Source organism: Lepisma saccharinum, chromosome 7 (genome assembly GCF_977018435.1).
Source record: "Lepisma saccharinum chromosome 7, izLepSacc3.1, whole genome shotgun sequence".
NCBI lineage: Eukaryota > Metazoa > Arthropoda > Insecta > Zygentoma > Lepismatidae > Lepisma > Lepisma saccharinum.
Genome location: NC_139235.1, coordinates 23,400,039 through 23,426,884, shown reverse-complemented (window position 1 = coordinate 23,426,884; position 26,846 = coordinate 23,400,039). Strand labels below are relative to the sequence as shown.

At 37.0% G+C, this 26,846-nt stretch overlaps 2 protein-coding genes across 16 annotated transcripts in view; one reads left to right on the top strand and one right to left on the bottom strand.

Moving 5' to 3' along the window:
- The window catches only part of LOC145989771 (PIH1 domain-containing protein 1-like), an 80,078-nt gene extending 66,415 nt beyond the window's left edge, over positions 1-13,663 (bottom strand). Inside the window, exons 1-2 of one of the 2 annotated variants that reach the window (XM_083125097.1) lie at positions 13,459-13,663; positions 7,680-7,796 (exon numbers count right to left, since the gene is read on the bottom strand). In XM_083125097.1, coding sequence (XP_082981223.1) covers positions 7,680-7,751 — 72 coding nt within the window. In that variant the 5' untranslated portion in view covers positions 7,752-7,796; positions 13,459-13,663. Of the gene's footprint in view, positions 1-7,679; positions 7,797-13,010; positions 13,078-13,458 lie in introns of those variants that run through there. The other variant, XM_083125096.1, reaches the window with a different exon arrangement.
- The window catches only part of MRP (Multidrug-Resistance like Protein 1), a 212,893-nt gene that overhangs the window by 36,871 nt on the left and 149,176 nt on the right, over positions 1-26,846 (top strand). For 8 of the 14 annotated variants that reach the window (XM_083125088.1, XM_083125092.1, XM_083125082.1 and 5 more), the window contains exons 1-4: positions 14,801-14,851; positions 19,052-19,228; positions 21,864-21,989; positions 24,197-24,334. In XM_083125088.1, coding sequence (XP_082981214.1) covers positions 14,801-14,851; positions 19,052-19,228; positions 21,864-21,989; positions 24,197-24,334 — 492 coding nt within the window. Of the gene's footprint in view, positions 1-13,633; positions 13,726-14,800; positions 14,852-19,051; positions 19,229-21,863; positions 21,990-24,196; positions 24,335-26,846 lie in introns of those variants that run through there. The other 6 variants (XM_083125089.1, XM_083125086.1, XM_083125087.1 and 3 more) reach the window with 1 other exon arrangement.

Below are 26,846 nucleotides of genomic sequence, written 5' to 3'. Positions count from 1 at the left end.
GTGAATGTGTTAAATGCTATGATATTTGGTACAGTGGTCGCGAAGATATTAACAAACATTCTAGACAGTCGACCACATCCTGTTCGTTACTTTCATTAATAATACGGGAGAAAATATATGGTAACTAAATTTTTGTGTATGAATTAGGCTCATTATTATTATTATTATCATCATCATTTCTTTTAAAGATATACACACTGAAGCATTTGTATTTTTGATATTTACTGTCTCTTTTCTTCCGCTTTAAACTAATCACGGCGATGATGATGATGATCGCATGAAACGACAAAGGGACACCAACAAAACTTCCTTAGTGTCATCGACATGAGTGTAAGGAAACTTTCAGACCAATGGGACAAGCGACACGGGATGTTCACACTGATGGGGACTATACGACGCACGGTTTTAGAAGCGATATCGGATGGAGTTACGGAAAGTGTGTCCTTGGCGACCAGCCAATAGCAGGAGTGCAATGTTATACAGCTAGGAAACTGCGGTGAGCAAGTTAAGCGCCGTGTTCTGTAAATTGTTTTCCGCGCAAGAAGTTCTTTATAAAAGTTGCCACTTTAAGGTTCATCATTGCATGGGGCACGACATTATGAACCTGACTGTCCAAGTCCCATGCATTTCCGTAGCCTACAGCCGGAGATATCGTTTCTCGAAGAAACAAGGGAAACCTATGCTCGAACCCGGAACCCCTGGCATGCTGCGAGTCCAGTCCTTATGTTCGATAGTTATGCAATAGTGTGTGTTCCGCGAGTGTTACTTAATAATTTCGCGCCGGCCCCCATGGTGGAGTGGTTAGCATATTGCGCTGTTGAAATCCTGGCCTGGACATGGATTTTGTGAATTGCCATCCATCAATTTCAGCATATCATCACTCATTCCCATCTTCGCAATTAGCCAAAAGTGACAGAAAAGTTAAATAAAATAAAGTAAATCAAACCAAATTAATTATGTCGCTCTCGAAACAAACAAAAAAAATGGGTTAAAACAAGGAGATGCATTATCTCCATTGCTCTTTAATTTTGCCTTAGAATATGCTGTTAGGAAGGTAAAAGAAACTAAAGAAGGACTAAAATTAAATGGTGTGACTCAGTTGTTAGCATATGCAGATGATGTAGACTTACTGGGGGATGATGTGAATACAATTAAGAATAATGCTAAAATATTTTTCAAAACTGCTAAAGAGATAGGTTTGGAAGTTAACAAAGAGAAAACTAAATATATGCTTACAGGCCGAAACCAAGTGTTAGGTAATAATCAAAATCTAATTATTGATAACAACTCGTTTGAACCAGTTTCCAAATTCAAATACTTAGGAGTAATATTAACAAATGAAAATTATATTAAAGAGGAAATAAAAAGTAGGCTTAATTCAGGAAATGCATGTTACTTCTCTCTTCATAAACTTTTGTCTTCTCGTTTAATATCTACGAAACTGAAAGTTAAAATATACAAAACAGTAATTTTGCCTGTAGTATTATATGCATGCATATCCCTTACATTGAAAGAGGAACATAAATTGAGAGTATTTGAAAATAAGATCCTTAGGAAAATATTTGGACCTAAAAGGGATGAGGAGACAGGTGAGTGGAGAAGGTTACATAATTTAGAACTACATAATTTGTATTCATGTCCAGATATTATTAGAATAATTAAATCAAGAAGACTTAGGTGGGCAGGCCATGTGGCACGAATGGGAGAGGAACGAGGAGTTTACAGGATTCTTGTTGGGAAACCTGATGGTAAGAGACCTGTAGGAAGGCCAAGACGAAGATGGAGGGACAACGTTGAGATGGACCTAAGGGAAATCGGTAGGGATGGAAAAGAGTATATAGAACTTGCTCAAAATAGGGAAACATGGAAGGCCTGTGTTGCTGCAGCCATGAACCTTCGGGTTTAAGAAGGCTAGAGAGTTAGTTAGTTAGTTAGTTAGCTCTCGAAACCTATTACAAGTAGTACAGGCACCAAGGGTAAAATGTTACGTTCACAAGACAGAAATCTTAATTTTACAGTGTATTCTTACTTCAAGGAATTGGCGTCGGAAGAAGTGTGTGCTGAAACAGTGTTTTCTCATAGTTGAGAACTTACGGCTAAAGCGTGTGGTGTCTGTGTGCATACTGTGTTGCGTATTATAAAACAGGGTAACGTATCTACCACAGAAATCGGTGAATCCCTATTCAAATCTTGCGAAACATGCCAGAAAACAGAAACGAGAGTGATGATGATAACCTTGCAGTTCCTCTATAATAAATACCTTCAAACTTCTTTCAGGTACGAGTTTATCTTATATGCTGCAGTGATATGATATAATTCTGTGTAGAATTCTTTACTATATATTTCATTGTACTCAAATATCACGTGCATGCATTACATATAAAAAGCTGAATATTGGACACACAAAATCTCTGCGTATCCTTTCCGCTAGCAGTTGGTTTGGCAACAGCACGTCAGCACTGACTGCGTATTGGCTGAACTCATTCCTTCTAAAAGCGTACGCCGGATAGTGACACAGACACTTCCACACCGTTGCCGGCACATGGCGTAAGAAGATTTCTACAGTCATATTTACGACCCCCTTGTATCTCGGGGTATACGCCATATTGAAAACTCGTCGATCGTGAGGATGAAAGAAAATACTTCGTCTTTCCTCGACCAGCCCTGAAGATGACTCCGTGAAGGAGTCGAAAGCTTGGAAGAACTTCTAAGTGTTTTTTATCGTCCTGTTTGTGTGCTATTTTAGTGTTTTAACAAATATGTTGCCGGCACGTGACGTAAGAAGTTTTCTACAGAAATATAAGTATCGGTGTATCTGAGATGGCAAGAGAGAAATGCGAGTTCATCCTCATAAATTTGTGAAATATTGATAAAATATTGCAATGACAATGCAGAATGTCTCAAATACACAGATGACAGGTAAACTACAACAAACATGTTGGATCCTTAGGTAGGTATGCAAACCCTTAAGACCTTAATAAGTCTAGTTGGCCAGAAAGGCATCAAGATGTCTGGAAGAATGCATCAGATGTCAAGCAGAATGTCTCACAAAATTTTATGACTTGGTTTTCGTTATACAGATGCATTCTCTGAACCAACAGTGTAAAATGTGATTGCAACCACTGTGCAATGTGATTGCAACCACTGGTGCAATGTGACTCCACTGGATGTCAAGCATGTGTGCAGATCAAATTAGGCCTCAAGAAGCCTCAGACTTTCCTGAGAGGCTAATCATTGAATGAAGAGGCAGCCGCAAAGGGCAAGACAGAGAACTGGAAATGCATTAGAAGCATGAGTATGAAAAAGATGGGAGAATCAGACCTTTCTCGCTTGGGAATGAGAAAGCCTTTTTGATCACTCCACTCCCTAAAAGTGGCCTAGATCGAGCTTCCTATGCTAGGTGTTTCAATGAGCAGTTGTGAGATGGAGAACCTGACAGGCATTTACAACCATTACTGGAAGGACAAAAGAAAGAATGTGATTTCTTCTTGCTGAAGTAATTAGGCCTTTCTTGTTCCGGACCATCTAGTCTCAAGTTGTAAATGCCATTCTCGAGGTGGCAGGAGAAAGGATTGCAAAATGACAGCCATTCTCGTTCCAGTGGAAACATGGGTTCATACACCAAATACTGAAACCTGATATTTTTACTATGAAAAATACCAACTTTCTTTTTTTTTTAACATTATGTTTGACATGAATTGATTATGCTGTGTAACAATTTTCATTGTGGTAAAACCTGAGATTCCCCATCAATTACCCGAAATTGAGTGTGTTTTTCATCACAACAAAATACTTTCTTCGAAGATTTTTCTACTTTCTGGCAGGTAAGAGTGGTAACACAGCCCGATGGGAGGCATTGTCCGTGTCTTATCCGCACTTGTTAGTTGGAAACTGCACAGACAGTGGGTGGAAAACGAAGGGCAACATGCCTGCAGCAACCATTTCTGCTACGGACCGCATTCGAATTGTAACGCTGCTGCAAGAGGGATATCGCCAAGTGGACGTTGCTGCCCGTGTTGGAGTGAGTCAAAGTGATGTCTCTCGAGTGTGAAAAAGTTCAGGGAGACACAATCAGTTGCTGATCGACCAAGGACAGGGTGGCCACGCAAAACAACACGCAGGGAAGATCGGTACGTGGTGATTTTGGCACGTCGTAGACCCACTATCCTCTGAAAGAATTTGAATAATGCACTACCAGGAAGGTTACTGGCTCAGAATTATGTAAGAGGTCATAAATTAACCTATCTTCACAAGAGAGATAAAAAAGAAACACTAAATAACTAGAGATCAACAATGACAAAGGTTTTCTGAAACGAAACAAACCATTTTAATTCTCACAATTTCGACTATGGACATCCAGTGACTTCCAAAGTTATTATATTATGAGCATTGATTATATTTAAGTGTTGAGTTGGCCATCATGACTGTTGCCAGAAATTTTTGTAAGGGAGGGGATCAGGCTATTGATAACACTTGAATAGTAGAAATAATAACAATAATTATTATCATGGCTATGATTCATATTATATAATAATAACTAATAAAAATACAGCAATGGTATATCCAATTTTGTAGTAGTAGTAAGAGCAGCAGCAGGAGTAGTAGTAAACTCTTATTCTAATTTGTTTTTACATTTCATGCACTTAGTGTACTGAAATGCATGGTTATTCCATTTTGTTATTAACTTTTACACACCTCGTTCAAGAAAAAGCTTTAAAAGTTGAGGGGCAATTTTATTCATGAACTTTATGCTGTTTGACCTCTCATAGCACACTCTTATTTTTTTGCAATTTTCAAAATGGTGGAACCATTTATTCTTTGAAACATATGAATATGAAACATAACCAGGCATAACCTGGTTCCTACATTTTACACCAAGTTATTTTGATCTATCTAATTTAGTTTTTAGTTTGTTTATTCTGTTTGAATGGTGACTAGCTGTAAATGTATTTACTTACTGGTCGGCGCTACAGTCCATGTAGGTCCTTGGCCTTCCTGACTACCTCTCTCCATTCATCTCGATCCTCTGCTTTTCTTCTCCATCCTTTAACTACTAATCTTCTTAGGTGCTCTTCCACGTCCTCTATCCATCTTTTCCTGGGCCTACCTCTTCTCCTTCTCCCTTCCGGTTTTCCATTGAATATTTTCTTGACAACCCGTGCTTCTTCCATCCTCTGAACATGCCCAGCCCATCGTATTCTACCCTGTTTGATCTTCACTACAATATCTGGCTGATTAAACAATTCCTGTACTTCCATATTTGTTCTCATTCTCCATCCCTCTTTATCTCTTACCGCTCCAAATATCCTCATTATTTTCCTTTCCCACCTTAACAACCAATCTTCCTCTCTTACCGACATCACCAAACTTTCTGAACCATACACTACTATGGGTCTTAATAATTGTTGTACATATTTTAATTTTTGTGTTCCTACTAACGTTCTTAGATTTAAACATATTTTGCAAAGAAAAATAGCATCGATTTCCACTTGTTATCCTTTCCTGTATTTCTGTAGCTGTCTTGTTATCTGCTGTTATTATTGAGCCCAAATTTAAAGGCTTCCACTTTTTCATATTCTTTTCCATTTATTCTTATGTAAGGTTCTCTTCTGCCTGTTTCAGGATCTCCCATCTTCATATATTTGGTTTTATTTGTGTTCACTTCCAGTCCTAGTTCTTGAGCTTTCTCTCCTAACACTTGATAACTCTCTTCCATAACTTGCTTATTCCTTGCTATTAAAGCTACGTCATCTGCATATGATACTATTTGTGTTAGTCTATTTAGGGTTGTTTGGCAGTTGTCTGATTACTTTTTCCAATACTAAATTAAATATTATTGTAGACAGAAAATCTCCCTGTCTCAGTCCTTTCTCTACTTTAAACATGTTTGTCATTTCCTGTTCAACTCTGACTTTACATTCTGTTGTTTTCATTGTCATTTTTGTCAGTCTTACCAATTTCCTTGGGATTCCAAACTCTTCCATTATACTGTAGATCTTATTTCTTTCCAGGCTATCATACACTTGTTTAAAATTGTCATAACTTCTCCAGCACTAGGCGCAGTAAAAATATCTGGTCCAACGTGGACCGAATTTTTCGAAATCCTGCTTGGTAATCTCCCATTATTCTTTCCATCCAATTGTGTTGCTAAAATTTTACCAAATACTTTATAAGTTCCATCCAGTAGTGTTATCCCATGGTAGTTTTCACACTTAGCTTTATCCCCTTTCTTATGTATCGGGCATATTATTCCTATTGTCCAGTCTCTGGGCATTTCTTCTTTTATCCAAACTTCTTCTAACACTTCATATATGGCCTCCTTCACTCCCTCTCCACCATATTTCAGCAGCTGCGATTCTATGCCATCTTCTCCTGGGGGCATACACACAAAACATTGTAATATTGAAGAATTTTGGTCTAACTCTGACTGAGCCCATCCTATCATTGTTTGCTGTAAAGTTAATAATACTTAGTTTGATAGAGTTTTGGATTAGGAAACCTGTACCATTATTACCAGTTTCTCCTCCACTATACATCAGTATATGTTTTCCAGATGTTATCATTCCTTGTCCCTTCCAGTGTGTTTCTTGGAATGCTACCACTTTCACTCCAAACTTTTCTACTTCTTCTCTTATTTCTCTCAGCTTTCCTGGTCTCTTCAATGTTCTCACATTCCAGGTTGCAAGCATTATATTTACACTATTACAATAAAACTAACAAGTGTTCTGCTTCTTTGTAACTTGAAATGAACTGTGCCAATTATCAGGGGGTTGGTCGACCCCTCCTCCCGATGCACGTAAACGATAGGATGTCCAATGCAATATTTGAAGTAGAAGGTATTCATGCATACATCCAAACTTCATGACTCAAACAATTCCTTCCGGTCAGTGCCATGCCAAGCGAGAAGAGGGAACTTCCTCTTCTGATGAAGATTCTTTTAGAAAAAGGCTGGATACACAGTAGCACAGACTCAATTTCACTTTCTATTTTAAAAAAATCGAAACATTCCATGGTAAACCATTTTTTTTTTTCAATTTAGAAGAAAATGTGGTGTTAACGATCTCTTCCTACTGAAAGCGCAACTCCCATATTTGATTTTTTTGCTTAAACCTCATTAACTTTCTCTAAAATGTTATTTACGCCACTTCTTAATAAGTAAAATAATTCTCTGTCCATTATGCTGTGCCATGATTAAGGTATATTGGGAAGCGGTATAAAGGATATTCAAGAAGGGCTCCTTGCTCTCTCCAAATGAGCTTTAAAAAAAAGCAGTTGTATGGACAGAAAAATATATGTTTGGTTGAAAATATATTTTAATGCCAAAAGGAAAACTTTTGTAAATTATCAGCCTTTCTAAATTTATCAATCTTACTGCACTCCCAAAGCTCGTGCACCCCCCCCCCCCAAACACACACACACACACACACCGTGCGGGTGTTATTTACGTCACTGTGGACACACAAAAATATGGAAAAGGAAGCCCTCCTCTCTCACCTATTTATGGTGATACAAAATTTCTGCTTCAAATGGTAAATGAAGTTGAGATGATGTTAAAAAATGAACTAGGCTATACAAAGTCAATGTAAAAACACTTTATATAAACAAAAATAATAAATTGAACACAGAGCAATATGTTTTCTCTCTTTCATAAACGCACACGTTTTTATGTGTGTACATACCTGAAGCAACAGTTGGTTTTCCAAAATTGATCTGTCAACATCCAGAAGTGTAGCATCTGTCTTCTTTGCCATTTCGATTACTTTTCAAAACTTCAACAACCTCAATAGTTATGCAATCTAGAAAATAAAAATTAAATTAATTAATGTACACACACCTTCTACAAAATTTATGTAGTCATGATATTATCATATGCATTAACTTTTTTGCATTGTCAAGCTTACACATAAGCAGTGATTTACACCCCTAACACCCTCCCAAATTTTGATGAACACCCCCCCAAGCAGAGAAGTGGAACAACCCCCTGTAGGGGGTGTAAATATGGATGTTTAGCTCTGGAATTGCCACAGGTATCCAAGTAGGATGTGTACGATCTAAGAACCATAACTGATGTAATGAGCGGTTTATATCAACAATAGAATGACAATACTTCAACATTAACAGAAAGGAACCATTTGTAGCTCTACAAGAAGCAGAGTCCAATGGACATTTCGATCAACTAAAGCCGAAGTGTCAGGGAAGGAGGGTGGAATGTGCAGCATCGTCATTTCCTAGAAACATTAGCTCCCTTGACAAGGCTTTGGTCAGCTCCATGGAAGGGACATTGCCATCTGGAAAATGTCAAACTGACCTCTCACCCTCCTTGAAGGGAGCATGCACACAGTGTTGACAGTTCAGCATTTGAATACCTAAATAAATATTTCTTAAATACGTTACAGATTTGTAAATTCAAGCTCTGAATCAATGAAATGTACATTTTGTTGCATTTTTCTTTCGATTCTTTCATGTGAAAAATGTACAATAAAAGTAAGGGAACAAATTCAAAGATACAGGTTTGACTCCTTGTAGTGAATTGTGTTACTATGATTAGCAACACTATTTTCTGTAACTTGGGCGAGATGGATGATTTTGGAGTGGTGGAGAACAGTCAAATGCCTTTGGTCTTAGGTCAGTCTCAGTGTAGCATCTCAGTTCGTGTGTTGTCATTCTGCTTAATGTAAAAAAGTCTGAAACTTTACTGCAAAAGTGGTTGAAGAAGATACGAGATTTTGAAAGAGAAAATGAAACCAGACAGAAAGGAACCGAAAGTGGTGAGTAGAGAAGCAGTGACACTATATGTAGGTATAATTTCTCCCAACGGATATTTATAAAGTACCAATATAAAATTTACTGACAGAGTATTTGATATAAAACAGCAAGTATTTCATGAAGAACCTAAGTGATTCATTCGCGTCTATAGTTGATGTATGTGACCATTTTTGTGGCTCTATGAGTTCTTATCTTTGTAAAAGAAATTATATATTAGAAAGAGTTATAAAAAAAAAGGGGGTCCACACGAGGTGGTTGTCTGGACGCTAAGGACAAATGGGGTGCCGGACAAGCAAGACAGATAAGAATAGAAAAGCATTAACATCATGGTGTCCTGTAAAATTACTGGCACCCTATTAAATTACAGTTATTGTCAGTTTGCAAAGATATAGATTTAGTAAAAATTGTCTTCCTCTTTTTATATAGTTGGTTCCCTGACATAATGACATATTTAACTTTTTCCAACTTTTCAGAGGAAGCAACGGAAGTATAAGGAATTAAACATAAAGAGAAATTTAATTTATATTAAGTCCCAAATTTATATCTAACCATAGATGCACAAGTGGGGTTACGACAGCACTTGACACTGCATGCTGGAAAACGTGGAGAGAGAAAAATTAGTTTGGTTCATTGTGCTCTTTGTGTTGGAAGTGAAATAACTGCTTTTCAATTTTTAAATAATTGAAAATAAGGATTACCTCAATTTTGAAGTGAAAATCCCTTACCTTCCCTTTGCAGCTAACATGCCATGCGTTTATTTGCACATGTTATTTCATTTTCTTTTAAGGCAAAGATACACATGACTCCTAATTCCCTAATCTCTCGTTCAGTATTTGAAAGATAAACTCTCAACAGCGTCAAGAGTATTTTCCAAAGTTTTGTTAGGGTATAAGACTTCAATATGAAATTCCTTGACCGATTTTGTTCAAAAGCAATACCAAATATCTATCAAACGAGCATCTCAACTTCCCACTACATTTTAAAGTCTTCATGATCATGCTCTAAATATATAGTTTCATTACTTTATTTCAGTTTGTGAATCATTGTTTAAACAGAGATTTGAAAACACCAGCAGAATTTGTACCTCACTCGTAACATAGAACTATTAACATATATATATATGCACATATTCTAACTGAAGCTAGAACAGGAGGGGGCAGGGGGCATGTGCTGAGGTAAAGAGGATGCCGAATGAGCAAAGCAAGATTGGAAAGAGTAAACATCGTGGGATACTGTGAAATGAAAGTATTGTCGCTATATTTAATTAATAATATGCATTATCAGTTTGCAAAGAAATAGTTCTAAAAAAATTCTTGATCGCTTCGCTCGCAGTGTTTTCATTTATTTAAGACTCATATTATATCTGTATTCTGACACGCAAATGCACACCCATACAAAAATCAAGTACTGAACATTATCGGAAAGTAATACTCGAAATGTTAACATTATCACAAAAATCTATTTTCCATCTTTTCCTGCATTTGACATATCTTTTCTTCTGAAATGTTACGTGAAGGGAAGGGAGGGGTGATTAATCTCTGGAAACATCTATGAACAAATTGAATTAGAAACGGTCCAAAATATGCACTTAACACCCCCCAAAAGTTTCCAACACCTCCCAAGAGAAAAATCCTGGATAAACCCCTGCACACAAGGAGTACGATAATTGTAACTGGACACCAAAATTTGTGTGAATTCCAAATGACAAAAAATATTTATTTGTTTTTGCACTGCCACAAGGGTGACACTAGTGTACCACGTATATTGATCCTGAAGTTAATCTAGTTGGCAAAAACTTGGGTAATTATGCGATATAAACCGAACACCTCTCACTCGTTTATTTCGTTCATTTTAGCATTGATACTTACCTATTCTGCATTGCGGAAGATTCTTTAAGGTGAAGTTATGCCTTTTTCCATAAAATAGTGTCAATTTTTCATGTTATGAGTCATTATTTGTCTTCCTTGTTCCGCTTGGGTAACAGACAATATGGCGTGCACTCGTCATGGATCATCACGCGTCGTGCTTGTTTTTTGTCGATTTGGAGTGGGTATGCAGTGTTTCAACCTTCTTAACCGAAAAATACCTACTTTCGTCTTCATTATGTCATCACAAACCATTGACGGATAGCCCCCCAAAAAACTATTCACGATAGCCCCACAAACCATTGATGGATAGCTCCAAAAGCCATTCACGAAAGCCCCACGAACCATTTCCGGCAAAGTTAGGTTAGGTTGGGTCAGGTTAGGTAAGCATAGTTAAAAAAGAAAAAAATTCTTGTAAAAAAAAAGGCACGTTTGGAAACACTGGAAAAAAAAAAGGCATGTTTGGAAACACTGGCGAGACCGCGTGACTTTCGACACTCGCGCCATCTGCAGGTACATAATGGAAACAACGGCATAATGTTGTCGCTTTACAGCAACTGAAAGTTCCTTACATAAAAGTGATTATTTCGTGTTCTACAGAATTCAATGGTGAAGTTTTCAGTTTCCGCGAAAGAAAATACCTCGAAGAACTTCGACAATGCTACAGAAACTGATTTCAGTAAGTAGTTTCTCCTGTAAATTTGAAGAAATCTGTTCGGGCCATATTGCATATTTACCAAAACTTGAATACATAAATAAAACATAGAAGCTAACCTCAGGTAAGAACTATGGTGACTTGATCGTGAGCATGAAAATAAAGGAAAAGAAGGTAACACTTTACTATACCGGAGACGGATTTCTTCAAATTTACAGGAGAAAGTACTTACGCAAATCATTTTCTGTAGCATTGTTGATGTTCGGGAATGCAGTTTTGATCCATTTTAATGCGAATGCATGTGGTTTTGTACGAAAATCTATTTCCGACGAGCTATTGCTACTGCTGCCATTTGCTTTCTGCACGTCATCGAGAAAAACCGATGTTGTCCGTATATGCTAAATTGAACGAAAGGAGTGCTAATGGAACCTAACCTAACAGGCCTAACCTAACCTAGTAGGCATACCTCGTCCCCGTGATGGTTCGTGGGGCTATCGTGATTTTTTGGGCTAACGTCAATGGTTTAATAATTACTCTTTATATCAAAAATTCAACTTTTTTGGTTAAAAAATTTGTGAAATGTTTTTAATTTTTTTTTAAAAATTTAGGTATTTTTCTTTAGAAATTCATTTCACCTAAAAAAATGTTCCGCAATACAGAATAGTACGTTACCAATGTAAAAAATTGTGAAATAAATCATTGATAGGTGTCTTCGGTATAGTAAAGTAGTACCGAAGAATACATCTCTGGGGCATTCAAAGGGAAAAAATGGTAGCACTTTACTATACCTGAGACAGATTTCTTCAAATTTACAGGAGAAAGTACTTACGCAAATCATTTTCTGTAGCGTTGTTGATGTTCGGGAATGTAATTTTGATTCATTTTAATGTGAATGCATGTGGTTTTGTACGAAAATCTATTTCCGACGTGCTATTGCTGCTGCCGCCATTTGCTTCCTGCATGAGAGCACAATACGCTCTCGTATTGTCCGTATATGCTAAATTGAACGAAAGGAGTGCTAATGGAACCAAACCTAACAGGCCTAACCTAACCTAGTAGGCATACCTCGTCCCCGTGATGGTTTGTGGGGCTATCATGAATTTTTGGGTTAACGTCAATGGTTTTTCTGGCTCAAGGAACGATCAACGGTAAGCTATCGCCATGTTGTGTGTGGAAATAAACAAGAACAATAAGTACTCGTAAATGTAAGAAATATACATTACTTTCCTAACAAATTCAATTATTTCACCTAAATAAGTGTTCCGAAATGCAGAATAGTACGTTAGCAATGTAAAAAAGTGCGAAAGAAATGATTCCCAGGTGTCTCAGGTATAGTAAAGTAGTACCGAAAAAATTTAACTGTAACTGTTCATAGTTCTGTTCCACTCGCTCTATCTCTTTTTACACGAGTGTGATCTTGAGTCAACAATGAAATTTGGAATTAATTTTAAGGACTTTTTGCACCAAAGGGGACATTAAAAACAACTTGGCTTTGCAGCAACTGACAGCATTAACATATAATTAAATAGTCCAAACACCGCTGTCACAGCATACAAGCGATCCAGGATTATTTATATCTCCCTTGCACTTAAAGTTGCCATAAACGTCATTTAGACTTGGATTCTTGTAAAAATTTAATCAAGGGTACCCGAGCCATAATTACATGTTATAAATTATTATTAACCGTTTATCCTTATAGTTAATTTACTATCACTTCAACTTACACCATGATACACAAGTTCGCACAATACTACACAGGCGTGTTTCGTCTGCTACACAAAAAAGAAACAAACGAAACGCGAAACTCGCTGTCAGAAATGTAAACAGAGTTTTCTTTAGCTTATAAATTTTATTATAAAAGTAAAAATAACTTATATTTTTTTTCTGTCCATAGCTATGTGTTAAGAAAAAAACTGTTAAAGGATGTTAAAAATAAGTACGTGCGTATAAGATACATGACAAGGAAAACAAAATGGTCAGAGAGCAGATACATTCGATCTGAAAAATGTTTTTCACGTGTTTCTAGTAAAATGTATGTACACGCCAGACATTTGACATATCGGCATGTTCGGCATGTTCTTTTTAAAATGTACAAAATGAAATATACAATAAAAAAATAAGGTCCTGCAATACTTATAATTTATTTGATTAAAAAAAGCATTTGTACTATACCTCTTAACACCTTTATGATCGCTGTGTTTATTATCGTCTGTGATTATCCACTGCTTCTGGTAACTCGTGTTAATTCATTTCAGAATAAAAAAAATTGTAGGCTAATTTGTACACGTGTAAATATTTACAGTTCAAACAGGCAGAGCGCTTTTATCTGTTATCTTATCAATTGTAGGGCAACTTCAAGTGAACAATTACCTTGAGTTTCATGTGTGTAACGCAAGGTGGCAGCTGTAGCAACAGATGTAAAAGAAGGTGAAACATGGCCAGTGTTGCCAGGTCTACTGATTTCGCAGGAGATTTCCTGATTTTCAGTACGATCTACTGATCTCCTGACAAGTTTCAGGAAAATCGGGAAATCTCCTGATTTCTTGCTTCCTCAAATATTTATAATGAACAAATATTTAAAAAAATCGAAAGTTGATTTAAAATTTACATATTCGGCTGATGGGATGCAAAGACCCATGAATATTCCACAGAGAGAGAGAGAGGGTGGTGGGGGAGGAGGGTCATACCAGGCTTTATGACACTGGGAAAGACCCGCGGCTTCTTGAGCCCTTTGTGCATTGGGGGCTTCAAGGCGGGTGTCCTAACTTTCCCCATTGAGTTTTTTTTGTCAAAGGGGAGGAAACTGGTTACAACTAAATACCAATGTTGCCACCCACACATACGAACAAGTATTAAAAAAAGGGTGGTCTTTCTTACATCCTGTAACTTTAGCTAGTTTTAAAGAAAAGCAATCTAAGGTGTTATCAGGTAGAATATTTAAAAAATATATCCTCGAACGCGTAGTGGCTGAAGCTCTAGTCTAAGTTGACACAAAAGTCACGAAATGTTTCCATACACTTTTAAACGCCAAGTACATACATCCACGCAGTCACAACTTATTTTAGAATATTTGTGAGAGATGAACAGAAAATCGAGGTCGGATTTTTCCAATAATATCACTGCTTTTTGCAATGTGTAGGGGCAGTGCCGGCGATTAGGAAAGAGGGGGGGGCATTCCTTGCACCCCCTCAGTTTTGGCACCAGATCGTCGCCACTGGTTGGGGGAAACTGTACCTTTACCTTAGGTGAATTTAGGGGGTGGGGTTATCGTACCCCTTTAAGTGCAAATTCATAATAAAATTTATATTAACATAACAACAATAAATTTATCTTTTGACTTATAAAATTAATAATTAACATTCAATAATGATAGTGGAATGCTTTTCGCACTCTTGCGCCCCCCAGAACGTTGATAATCCGCTATTTTTAGTTCTTCTGATTTTTTAAGCAAATCTCCTGATTTTTCAGGGGACTATCTCCCGATTTTTAAAAATCTGACCTGGCAACGCTGAACATGGCTGAAGAGGAATCGGTGTTGGATGCGTTTTGTGGAAGTACTTTTTGGGTAAGTAATGGACAAACTTCAAATTCTTGTACTTCTGTGGTGTAGCAAACCAATCATATATCACTGATTAAATATAAATATATTCTCTAAGCCTGGCAGTTGTTAAACGTAGTATGTAGAAAGTTATTACCGGTGTGACTCCGATGATTCTTCATAGGTGTATAACTAATCCAGATTCAGACAAAGCGTTTTGTGTCGACAGGGTACAGGTACCCCAAAAGGGAAGAAAATAACTGTAAACTACATGTACACTCTAATTTACATAGTTGAGACATGTTAGTAGTTGTCTTTAGATCTAAGCATCAGGTGCAAGGGTTTATATAACATTGTCACATGTAGGCATACAGTGCAACATGGTGAAACACAGGAAGAATTAATTGTTCACCTGTAATAATACTAGCATCCCTGTTGGGTGTTTCGAATAGGTGCTACTACGATTTGGATAATAATTGCTCCATTTCTGCTTTATTTCTATGTTGTATGTCTCCTTAATGGTTAAATAAATGCATGAACATGGAGTTGTTCTTATGTAAAAACACAAGTGGTGTAATTACTACATAGCTATATCAAGAGTATTTCATGCTGTAGGATATTGTTGCAACAGCGCTAAGCAGAGGAGTACTGTCAAAATCATTATATGAACAATGATAAATAAATAAAGGGTATCTACAAATTGTTATACTGATTATAAAAGATAATAACTTGTTAATGAACAGTTACTGAAACAAATTTTGGTACCAGTGCGATCTCCACCGAACACACCTCACACGTTTATTTAGTCATTTTTAACATTTGTACTTGCCCGACCCTGTGGCCGAGTGGTTAGCACATCGCGCTGCGACGCCAAGGGTCCCGGGTTCGAATCCCGGTCGGGCTTGGTTGTTTGTGAATGTCCATTCATCAGTTTCATCACTCATCCCCATCTTCGCAAATTAGCCACGAGGCACAAAACGCGAAGTGAAATAAATTAAATCAATCAATCAATTAACATTTGTACTTACGTATTCTGCACTGCGAAAGATTCTTTAAGATGGCATTTTTGCTTTTTTCACGAAATAATTTTCACATTAACAGTAATTATTGTTCTTCGTTATTTCGCTTCCATAACACACAATATGGCGGGTATAGCTTGAGTCGCGTAGTTGATCATGTGGGTATGCAGTGTTTTCAACCTTCGTAACCAAAAAATACCTGAATAGCCACACAAACCATTAACGGATAGCCCCGAAAACCATTTACAGATACCCCCACAAACCATTTCCAGCAAGGTTAGGTTAGGCAAACATAGTTAAAATTTTGTTCGTAAAACAATGCGATACAACTTTAAAATAAAAAATGACCCTCTCTTCTTGCAAAACAACAGCGTGGTTGAAAACACTTACATGGGGTTGCGTCAAGAAACATACGGAACATCCAGCTCACGTAGAGGAGGTAACGGTCATTGTGCATCGGAGAGATATTTTTCTTCAAAAATACATGAATTCCTGGTCGAATATATTCCACGATGCAAGAAAATACGGTAGTAGTTTACTATCCTTCAGACAGATTTCTTCATTTCTACAGAAGAAACTACTTACCGTAATAAGTTCCTGTAGTATTGTCTAGCATCTGGAAGGTGTTTTGTGTGATGTGGGAATGTTTCACAGCGGAAATTCAACCATTGACGCATAGCCCCACGAACCATTTCCGGTAAGGTTAGGTTAGGTAGGTCACAATAGGTTACAATAGTTGAAAATTGGTTTCGAAAAAATATGTGTAGCCCCACACACCATTCTCGCATAGCCCCACGAACCATTGACACATAGCCCCACAAACCATTTGCGGAAACGTACGTTCTTCAGTTACAAAAACACTTTTTTAAAAAAAAAATGATCAAAAAAACATGAATACACGTTAAAAAATGATCTGCGGAGCAGATAGGTAAGTATAAATGTCAAAAATTGACGAAACTCAGAAGTTATAGGTGTCCGAAGGATAGTAAACATTTACCGAAAATACCTCCACACACTTTCAGAATGCTACAGAAACTCATTTCTGTAAGTAGTTTCTCCTGTAAAAATGTAGAAATCCGTTCGTTGGAGAAGGCACTGTTACCCAAATTTTAACATAGGTATATAAACAAGATTTCTAAAAATTAGTACGTAAAACTCACTTCAATATGTGCCCTTGTTGCATGAAAAACTGACATGTTCTTGCAGTTCTACATCCAATGTATTGAAATATAGCCTCAAAGAGAAGTTCACATGGATCATTGTACCTTTTCCTGCACTGATGAACAGCTAGCTGTAATGGTAACTGTAAAACCGAATTTTCTTGCATCCATTATAATATTGTAATCTTCTCGTCATGGTAATCATTTAAAATCCTTGAATGTTTCACGAAGCTGATGTTTCTAGCATCATATATTGGCCTGTTTAGCTGCTTGCATTTTATATATATATATATATATATATATATATATATATATATATATATATATAAAGGAATTACTGTACCTGAAATGTTGAAAAATTTTAAATAGAGATGCACTCTTATATAATGGTATTTTTGTGTGTGTGTGTGTTTTATTTAATACCTCACCTTGAAATAAATATTTTATCAAAGTGACTATTTTCACCAGATTTAAACTGCGCATGTGCAACCTGTCCTACTACACATATGTGTGCATTCTTTAGTAGTTGTGTATCAAACTTATGTCGGCCTGAATTTATTTTCGTGTGGACAACAACAACAAGTAATTTTTCTGCACACTGTGAAGTTGGAAAAATACTGCAAGATGTTCCACTATGAATTGGTACTGGTAATATGTCACATGATGTATGTATAAAGGGATATTGCTTTCCTTAATGCTTTCGTTGTTAGGTTAGGCAGGTCAGTTTTGGGCTGTTAGCATTAAAATTATTTCTGTAAATACTTCCCAACACCAGATCATGTACTTTCTGCTATTCTCACTACCTGGTGACAGTATTAGTTGCACCAATTTTTAATTTAGATTAACTCCTTAGCAGTAACTTAAGTAATATATTTGAAGTCCACTTTATGCACAGGTGGGTTAATCGAGACTGTACCTACATTTTAAAATGGGGTCCGAACCACAATGTGCCTTCACCGGGTAGTGAACCTGGGACCCCTTGATTGCAAGGTGAAGACGTTATCGCTACGTCGTCTTAAGGCCCCCAATACTGCCAATGAATGTAATAAAATATGATAAAATAAATGCTATGCTTGGGGAATAGCCCCATAAGCTGTTCTCTGCAACTTATATATAGCCTTATATGCTATTCTCACCATCTGGTGGGCCCGACCCTGTGGCCGAGTGGTTAGCACATCGCGCTGCGACGCCAAGGGTCCCGGATTCGAATCCCGGTCGGGCTTGGTTGTTTGTGAATGTCCATTCATCAATTTCATCATTTCATCACTCATCCCCATCTTCGCAAATTAGCCAAGAGGCACAAAACGCGAAGTAAAATAAATTAAATCAAAATCATTTTATCAAATGCATAATATTATTTATATTTTCTACAATGTCCATGTGATTAGGTGAATGGAGATTTAATTGATGTAGGTGCATTAGCAAGATATCTGCTTTCTCTCTACCTCCCAAAACATGTGTAGGGGCAAGTGCTGCAGCCTGTTTTTTCACAACTTTTATTTTCCAAACTATATAAGTAGTTATAGTAGATGAAGAATGCATTTCCTTATATTTTGTCTCGACTATCATATTGCATGATTATCAGAAGCCCAGTCTAGTTCGCTGCATTTTTTGACACCAAGTGTAGTGCAGGTACATCCCGTGCCAGCCTGGTGCAAGGAAACTGTTCTACACACGTAAGCAGTGTTCGGGTTCAGAAGATTCACCAAATGTCTGTCTGCTGCTTTAAACGTTCATTCGATTGGTTAACACTTGCCACGTGACTGTATACCTCTCCAGAATGTAGTGCAAATGGTGCAGACACCAAATCAAAGATAATTTGTTGTTGCACTTCGTAACCAACTAGACTCGTAACTGCAAAGAGAGTCAAAAAGTGCACTGAACTAGATGGTGCCAGAGTAGTTGGGTTTGATTGCTGGTTTATAATTCTTAAAAATGTTAGAGGTATACCATGAGAGCAGTATATAAAATGCTTTGTAGTAAATACAATAAGTTCTCAATTTTTGATTGAATGGAATTTCATTAATATTTTCTTTCTTTCATTTCAGGATGCTAATGTTACTTGGTACACTGAAAATCCAGATTTTACACCATGTTTTCAGAATACAGTATTGGTGTGGGTTCCTTGCACATTTCTTTGGGTGTTCGCTCCCCTGGAAACATATTATTGCCTCACAAGCAAAAACAGGAACATTCCTTGGAGCTGGTTGAACGTGGCCAAGCTTGTAAGTACTTTATATATGCATACTTAAATACATACACACACATTGATTGAATTTTGGGTTAAAATTCTATGTATAAAATGGCATTTATGTGATATGGTAAATACGAGGTCTGTCCAAAGTAAAAACCTATATTTGGAAATGACATGTCTGTGAGGCCACTGCATGTTACTTTGCAGTGGACCACTTCAGATAAGAAAATTAGTGTGTTTTCACACAGAGAAGGAAGGGAAAGGAGCCAGGAGGGTGGGTAAATTAAAGTGGAGAGAAACATTACAACTTGCCATGCAAAATGAAAATTCTATATTTTGCACCCTGACTACATGGTCACTGGGGAAGAAGTGATTATACAGCAGTGTAGCCAGAGGATAGTAACAGCCATTACACAATAAGGCACTTTCACCAGTATTTGACTGCTTGTTGAATGATTGCAGATATATGTGACGCGCACACAGAATTTTTCATTTTGTGTGCTGTTCATTTATACACACAAACACAGATATACAGCATGTCTATAAAGTAAGTCACACTTTGAGTTACTTATAATTCATTCCGTTCCCAATATATCAGAACCACCTAAACCCACGGATGTGAAGGGTGGCAGGAGTTGCCACGTCGGAGCACAACCCTGTGAGTTCGAAGGTTTAAGAGAATGAGATATATCATTGCAGAGAGTTGGCCAATGTAATCTTTGTGATACAAACTGACAGTATTTGCTTGAAAGGTTAGGGATGACACGAAAGTGTCCCAGAGAGAGGTCGATCTGACACTCGAAGTAAGCAATTCAGCCCGGTTAACATTGCCACACAGTGTGCGGGAACCAGCGGCTTTATTCCCACTCTCGCTTTGCTTTTCCCATATGTGGCACCAGCGCAAATCTGCACAGCCACCTATTTTCATAGCTGTACGGTTAGTGAACCATGGTATTTGCATAATAAATTGTTGAAAGTATGACTCACTTTATAGACACCCTGTATATGTATCTATGCACCTATCTATCTATCCATACAGGGTGTGGCCCAAGTTCCTTTTGTTTTATTGTGATTTCAACATGCTACGAATGCAATTTTTACATGGTTCGATTTTGATGTACGTCTGTTTACACGTACTGCGAAGTTTTAGCAATTACTTAAGGTTTTGTTCAATATATGCTTTCGTGGTTAGGTTAGGCAGGTTAGGTTTGGTTCCCTTAGCATTAACATGAAGTCCCTAAATGCATTATACTAAGGTTCCGATTTACTTCTACATTCATTCCCACACTTCTACGATATTTACTGTCACTTGTCAACAGAGAATATCTTGTCCATGAGAAGTGCGTAAGGTAATTTTCAAGTTGTTTTTTTTTTTTCAACATAAATAACTTTTTCGAGTCCAAACAGTGCTCATTACCGTAAGAAAGGTGCAAATTTCATGTGACAATGATTTCCAAAATTCTACGATAATTAGTCTTTGTGCTAGGAGAAATCATAAAACAATCAAAACCGTTACCGAAAAAATACTGTAGACACAGAAAAAGTTGAACCCGCTTACAATTCATGTGGCCGCGGTGGCTCAGTCGGTAACGCATCTGACTACCATGCTCAAGGTCCCAGGTTCCATCCCGGCCGGTTCAAATCCGGGAACTTTTCTAACATTGGAAGCGGCCCCGGTGCCCACCCACCGTCGAATAACATGATCACATCACCCCCACTCACGACCGGATCAAGAAAGTGTGGGGCGTTACCCCTACACCCCCTATACGCCTTCATGGCATGGTGCTAAGCACAGGGGAGCACTTTACCTTTTTTTACCTTTTTACCCTTACAATTCATGGTGGAGGCACAATGCACAGTGGTTTAGGTTCCTCTTTAAACATTCCACTACTGATTAGCCTATCTATTAACAAGTTAAAACACTATGCAGTGGTCTGGAATTTTTTTTAAATCTGAAAGTATGAAAAAGCTGAGGAATTTGATTCAGAAAAATGTTCCATACACCCTGAATTACTATTGACAATATTGAATGTGCTTTGAACTGCAGAGTAATATGAGACATATAAATTATTATGATAAGTTCCCAGGGGTCCCAAGTTCAAACCCCAGACTGGACATGGATGTTCTTTGTGAGGTCCCTTCATCATATGATCACTCATCCTCATCTTTGCTATTAGCCAAAGTGTCAGAAATGCGAAGTAAATTAAATCAAATCAAGTAAGATCTCAGGTGAAGTCATGTCAGTTCTACTAGAATTGCACAGTTCTGTGTCCACCATTTATTAGCAAAATAGTTATGAGAAGGTTCGATAACAATTAAATGAAACATAAGAATGAAACACTCGTTTCATGGCGAGGAGTCAAACGTAGAACCACTGATGGCAAGATTGTGAGCTTCCAGCGTACTTTTGCATCAAGGCAGTATTATTCCAAGTGTTAAAATATCTCATCTCAGTACAACAGATTGAAATTAATGCATTGGGTATTTACTGTTGCAGATTTGAAAATAATGGAACGATACAGTTGCAACAATGAATGTTCATCGCAGTCCTTCCTTATTCCGAAGATAGTTCTATCAAATGTATATTTGTTCATAATTTTTTTTGTAATTTAATTGGAATTGTAATAAGCTGCTGTTTGATAATTTTTTTTATTATTATTTTGCAGATAGTCACTCTTCTCCTTACATGTGTTGTGCTGACTGACCTAGGATATGCCTTATATCATAACAATCAGGGATATGAAATACCTTCAGTTGATTTTTACACACCTGTGATCAAATTTGTTTCATTTGTAAGTAATGTCTTATTAATTGTACTGGCTTGTATGTTGTGCACGTACAAGCTACCTCAAAAATCACTATTTTGAAACATAAATGGAATTATGAAAAATGTATTTATTTCAAAGAATATGCTGCATAGAATTAATTAGTGTTGATCATCAGTGTCTACAGTGCTCAAAGTGATAAGCTAAATATTCACTTTCGGTGTGTGTCATTCCCATTCAAGAAAATTTGTTGGTTTTTAGTCTGTTGAAATGCAATAATTCTGTCAAATAACCTTTACACATCACTGAACATAATTTGTTGATTAAAGCAGCACTTCTTCCACATTTATCATCAGTGTTATGGATCTGAAATGGAAGAATTAACAATTATACAAAATGCAACACTTTTTTTTTTAAATACCCAAATTTTCACTGAAGATCACATCTTTTTGGCAATGTAGCATTTAAAAGAAATTAATGTCACAGAATAGATAGTGACTTTTGAGACACCCTGCATTGTGGTTGTAGACATCCCCCCTCCCAGATTGTGAATAGTCACCCACGGGCATAGCCAAAGGGGTGGCTTTGGGAGCTGATAATTCAAAATTTGTTGCATTATTTTACAATTTTAAGAATATATATACGCAGTGGAAGCCATATTTTACATTTTCCCGTGTCATACATTCAATCTTGATAATCCCAAATAGCAAAACGTTATAAAATTTTACTTGATTTTACATTTTTCTCAATTTTAAGTTTTTTCAGTTTGGTTCCCTGAAAAAACGTAAAATCGATGTTCCACTGTGTATGTATATACATATCAGTAAGACAATGAAGGACACAACAAAGTAACATTAGTGTACAAGAAAGAAATTGTTCATTCTTTTGCCCCCAAAAACTGTGGTATGTATTATGCACGGAATAATTCAGACAGCCAACATGAAACTGCACGGGGTCATTCCATGATTATGGGACACTTGCATTGACTTTTCATGTTATATATTGTTGTAAAGCTTAAATCCTGCAGTTTCTGAATATGGCAACAGTATTCCATTCAAGATAATGGCACTAATGTGCAATACAATTGAAATAAGTTCATCACAAAATGAAGGAACATTATGATTTTTATTATACTTTGGATGAAAGAAAACATACGGAAAAAGAAAATCAAAATTAAAATTTATTACTGGCCAAATAATATTACATATATGGAGTGTGTACATTCCTTAATGGAAGTAATTTTTGAGCTGTTAACTGCTAGTTGGAAGGTCCTGAATGTGCCTCGTATAAATGTTCCATTAGTCACGGAATAAGTATATATTTTAAAGTTATTTTAGAAAAAGTAAAGAAGGAATGAGAAAAACCATGTGTAAAAGTTTGAAGGTCATTTCACATGATTTTTTGTAATGTAATGTTCTGCGACACCAAGGAAAGCAGTGCAACTCTGGCGAAATTCGAGCATGCACCTTTCGTCACATGGGATGCATATCAGCAGTATTTGTTGGGCGACAAATAATAGAAAATAACTTCCTGAGCACTGCAAATCCATAACGTAATTTTGATCTCACTTTCTACTATTACACAATAAATAAGGTGGTTCAAGATTGAAAGCTTTGGGAGTTAAACACAGTGGAGGGAGAGAGGGGAGGTGGCATGGGTTGGAGACTTATTGTTTACACAAGAGGATGTTCTCCTCTTGGTCCACATAACAACAGGTGACTCATTGAATAGGTATCATATTCACTCTTGATCAGCATAGCAACAGCTGTACGACCTACAACTAAGAAAGCCATTTCTTGAAACTGGATTGTACTGTGCATTATGTATGTATATATTTCTTTCTTTTCACTTTTACCCATCAAAAACCAGGGTGCACATTATACACGCACGTGCACTATCCATGCGTAAATACGGTATATTGGATTATATGCATGAGAAAATAACAATAGATGTCTGAATTGTAGGATTCTTTTGCTTCCAATTTTTAGAGAAGAACCTTCTACCTCCTCCCCCAAGTGCATGGTGCATTTAAATGTATGAGATTTTCACATGACATATTTACGAAATCTCCCAAGAATATCACTTCCTTGTACAGTGAAAGTTTTGTCAATTTTGTGCATTTTTTTGCTTTGAACATATTTATCATCATTGTACAATAGTGTTTTTTCATGCTTGATTTATGCACTAAATGTGTGATATTTCTTATTGTGTATAATCATTTCAATTGCTTTCAGGTTTTGTCAGCAGTATTTGTTGTATATAATAGAAGAAGAGGAGTTCGCACTTCAGGCGTGCTCTTCATATTTTGGCTGTTGCTGGCTTTATGTGGTGCAGTGACGTATAGAACAAAAATTATGGCTTCCGTAGATGATGTAAGTATATTTATTGTATGAAGGTGTACAGTTTTGTATTGCGAGTTAAGTATTGATACAGTTCCTTCAAGAGATTGTTGTGTCACTAGAACACAGCCCACGTAGCAGCTTGTTGGCAAAATTGGTTATACGAGGGCAAATCGAAAAGTCTTTGAGCCTATTTTTTTTTCAGCTAAAATAATAAACATGCTGGGAAATCAAAATATAGGAATTGTTCTATGTACCTTGCACTATTTTTCCACGTAATTAGCCACTAGTTTCGAGATGCCGCTGTTGTAGAATTTGGGCGGTTCATTGTGGAACCACCGCTGGACAACAGTCTTTGCTTTGTCATCGCAGATGAGATCGCAGATGAACCTCTGTCCTGCCAGAAACTTCTTCAGTGGACTGAACACGTGAAAATCATTATGGGCAAAGTCTGGACTATATGGTGCATGCTCCAGAATCTCCCATTTGAATGACTGAATCTGTCAATAGTCCTGTTTGCCACATGGACAATGTTTTCCATTGTGAACGAGGACATTGATTGTCCTGTTGTCCTGTTTGCCATGTGGACAATATTTTCCATTGTGAGCGAGGAGCGAGGATGTTGATTGTCATGAAGGTCTTCTCGGTATTTTTGAACTCATAACACCACCACCGCACACTTCTCAAAGTGAGACACTTGTCCCCATATGTCGGCAGCATTTCCCTATGGATCTCGATGGGTGTTCGTCCCTTGCTCCATAGAAAACGAATAACAATTCGCTGCTCGTACAATGTGGATGTGTTGAGTACTACAGCCATCTTCGCAAACTGACAGCGGCGCCGTGCCTCAGAGCAGCCGAGAGTTAACGCTGGGCCATTCCAAGGAAAACCTATTGCATTGAATGCATATCTCGGTTTCTCACTCACACTAATATTAAGGCTGAAAAAAAAATAGCCTCAAAGACTTTTCAATTTGCCCTTGTACATAAACCTTCAGCTCAAATGCTCTGAACTGAAGATTAACCAGTAGCAGGAATACCGGGGAATTCCCTTTAAAATGCTTCCTCACTTTACTGCACACTTTTTTTTTTCATAAAAATTCTTTGCTTATCTTGTGGTTATTAAAACAATGCTTAATAAAGTTATCAACACTAAACACTCACCATTTATCATTTCACCACTTATCACCTTAAACTACACAGAGGCAAATATAATGTGACATCTGCCCATGTCAGATCAAATACTGGCATTCACAGGAGACAGACAGATGGAGGCACGGATCTCTACATGATGTTGGTCATCAATAGACTGAGGATTTTATATACACTAAAAACTGCCAAGATATGCACGCAAATATACCAAAAAACTTGAAAATGTTCAAAATATAAGTTTTCTCTGAAACTTGTAAGCACGAATACAATCTCTTATCCTATGAATGAGAGTATTTGGTAAAACTATTAAACAAATGGGACACAAAATATAAAGACAGGCTTATTCCTCTGCTACTGAAAATATTGGTTCAAAGCTGTACAATAATTCATGTAACAGTAAACAAGTAAGGTTTTTTCTACATTTTCAGCTGGAATTTTCTTTTGTTTGTTTGTGATACTAGTCCGTAGGAGAGAAAAAGATCTCTCAATATAACACGATTAACCTCATAATCGGAACGTACAATAACTGCTTTTCTGGCAGCCTAGCCTCACTAAAGAAATAAAATTCCGTGACAAATTCTGTAAAATATGCACATTATATGCAACATAAAATAAAATATGCATTTATGGCAAAAATATGCCTCCATTTCCTTACATTATTGTCAAAACATTAAAAAAAATCATAGCAACTGCATTAACTTTCTTTGAATGTAGTATTGATGAATTCTGATGAATATTATGTCAACAGTATAAGCAGTAATAACTAACTAACTCTCTAGCCTTCTTAAACCAGAAGGTTCATTGTTGCAGCAACACATGCCTTCCATCTGTCCCTATCTTGAGCAAGATCTATATACTCTTTTCCATCCCTAGCGATTTCCTTTAGGTACATCTCAACGTTGTCCCTCCATCTTCGTCTTGGCCTTCCTACAGGTCTCTTACCATCAGGTTTCCCAACAAGAATCCTGTAAACTCCTCTTTCCTCTCCCATTCGTGCCACATGGCCTGCCCACCTAAGTCTTCTTGATTTAATTATTCTAATAATATCTGGACATGAATACAAATTATGTACGTAGTTCTAAATTATGTAACCTTCTCCACTCACCTGTCTCCTCATCCCTTTTAGGTCCAAATATTTTCCTAAGGATCTTATTTTCAAATACTCTCAATTTATGTTCCTCTTTCAATGTAAGGGACCAAGTTTCACACCCATATAATACTACAGTATAAGCAGTAATGGTGTAGTTTTTACTTTACACACTTAAAACTAGAAATGAGACCAGGAAGACATCAAAATTGGAAATTAGTAGTTGTAAATATACAGGATTTTGGTCAAAGCCAACAATTTTTTGCAGTCCGCATATCCTTAATGGAACCTATTTTGTTTAATGTCT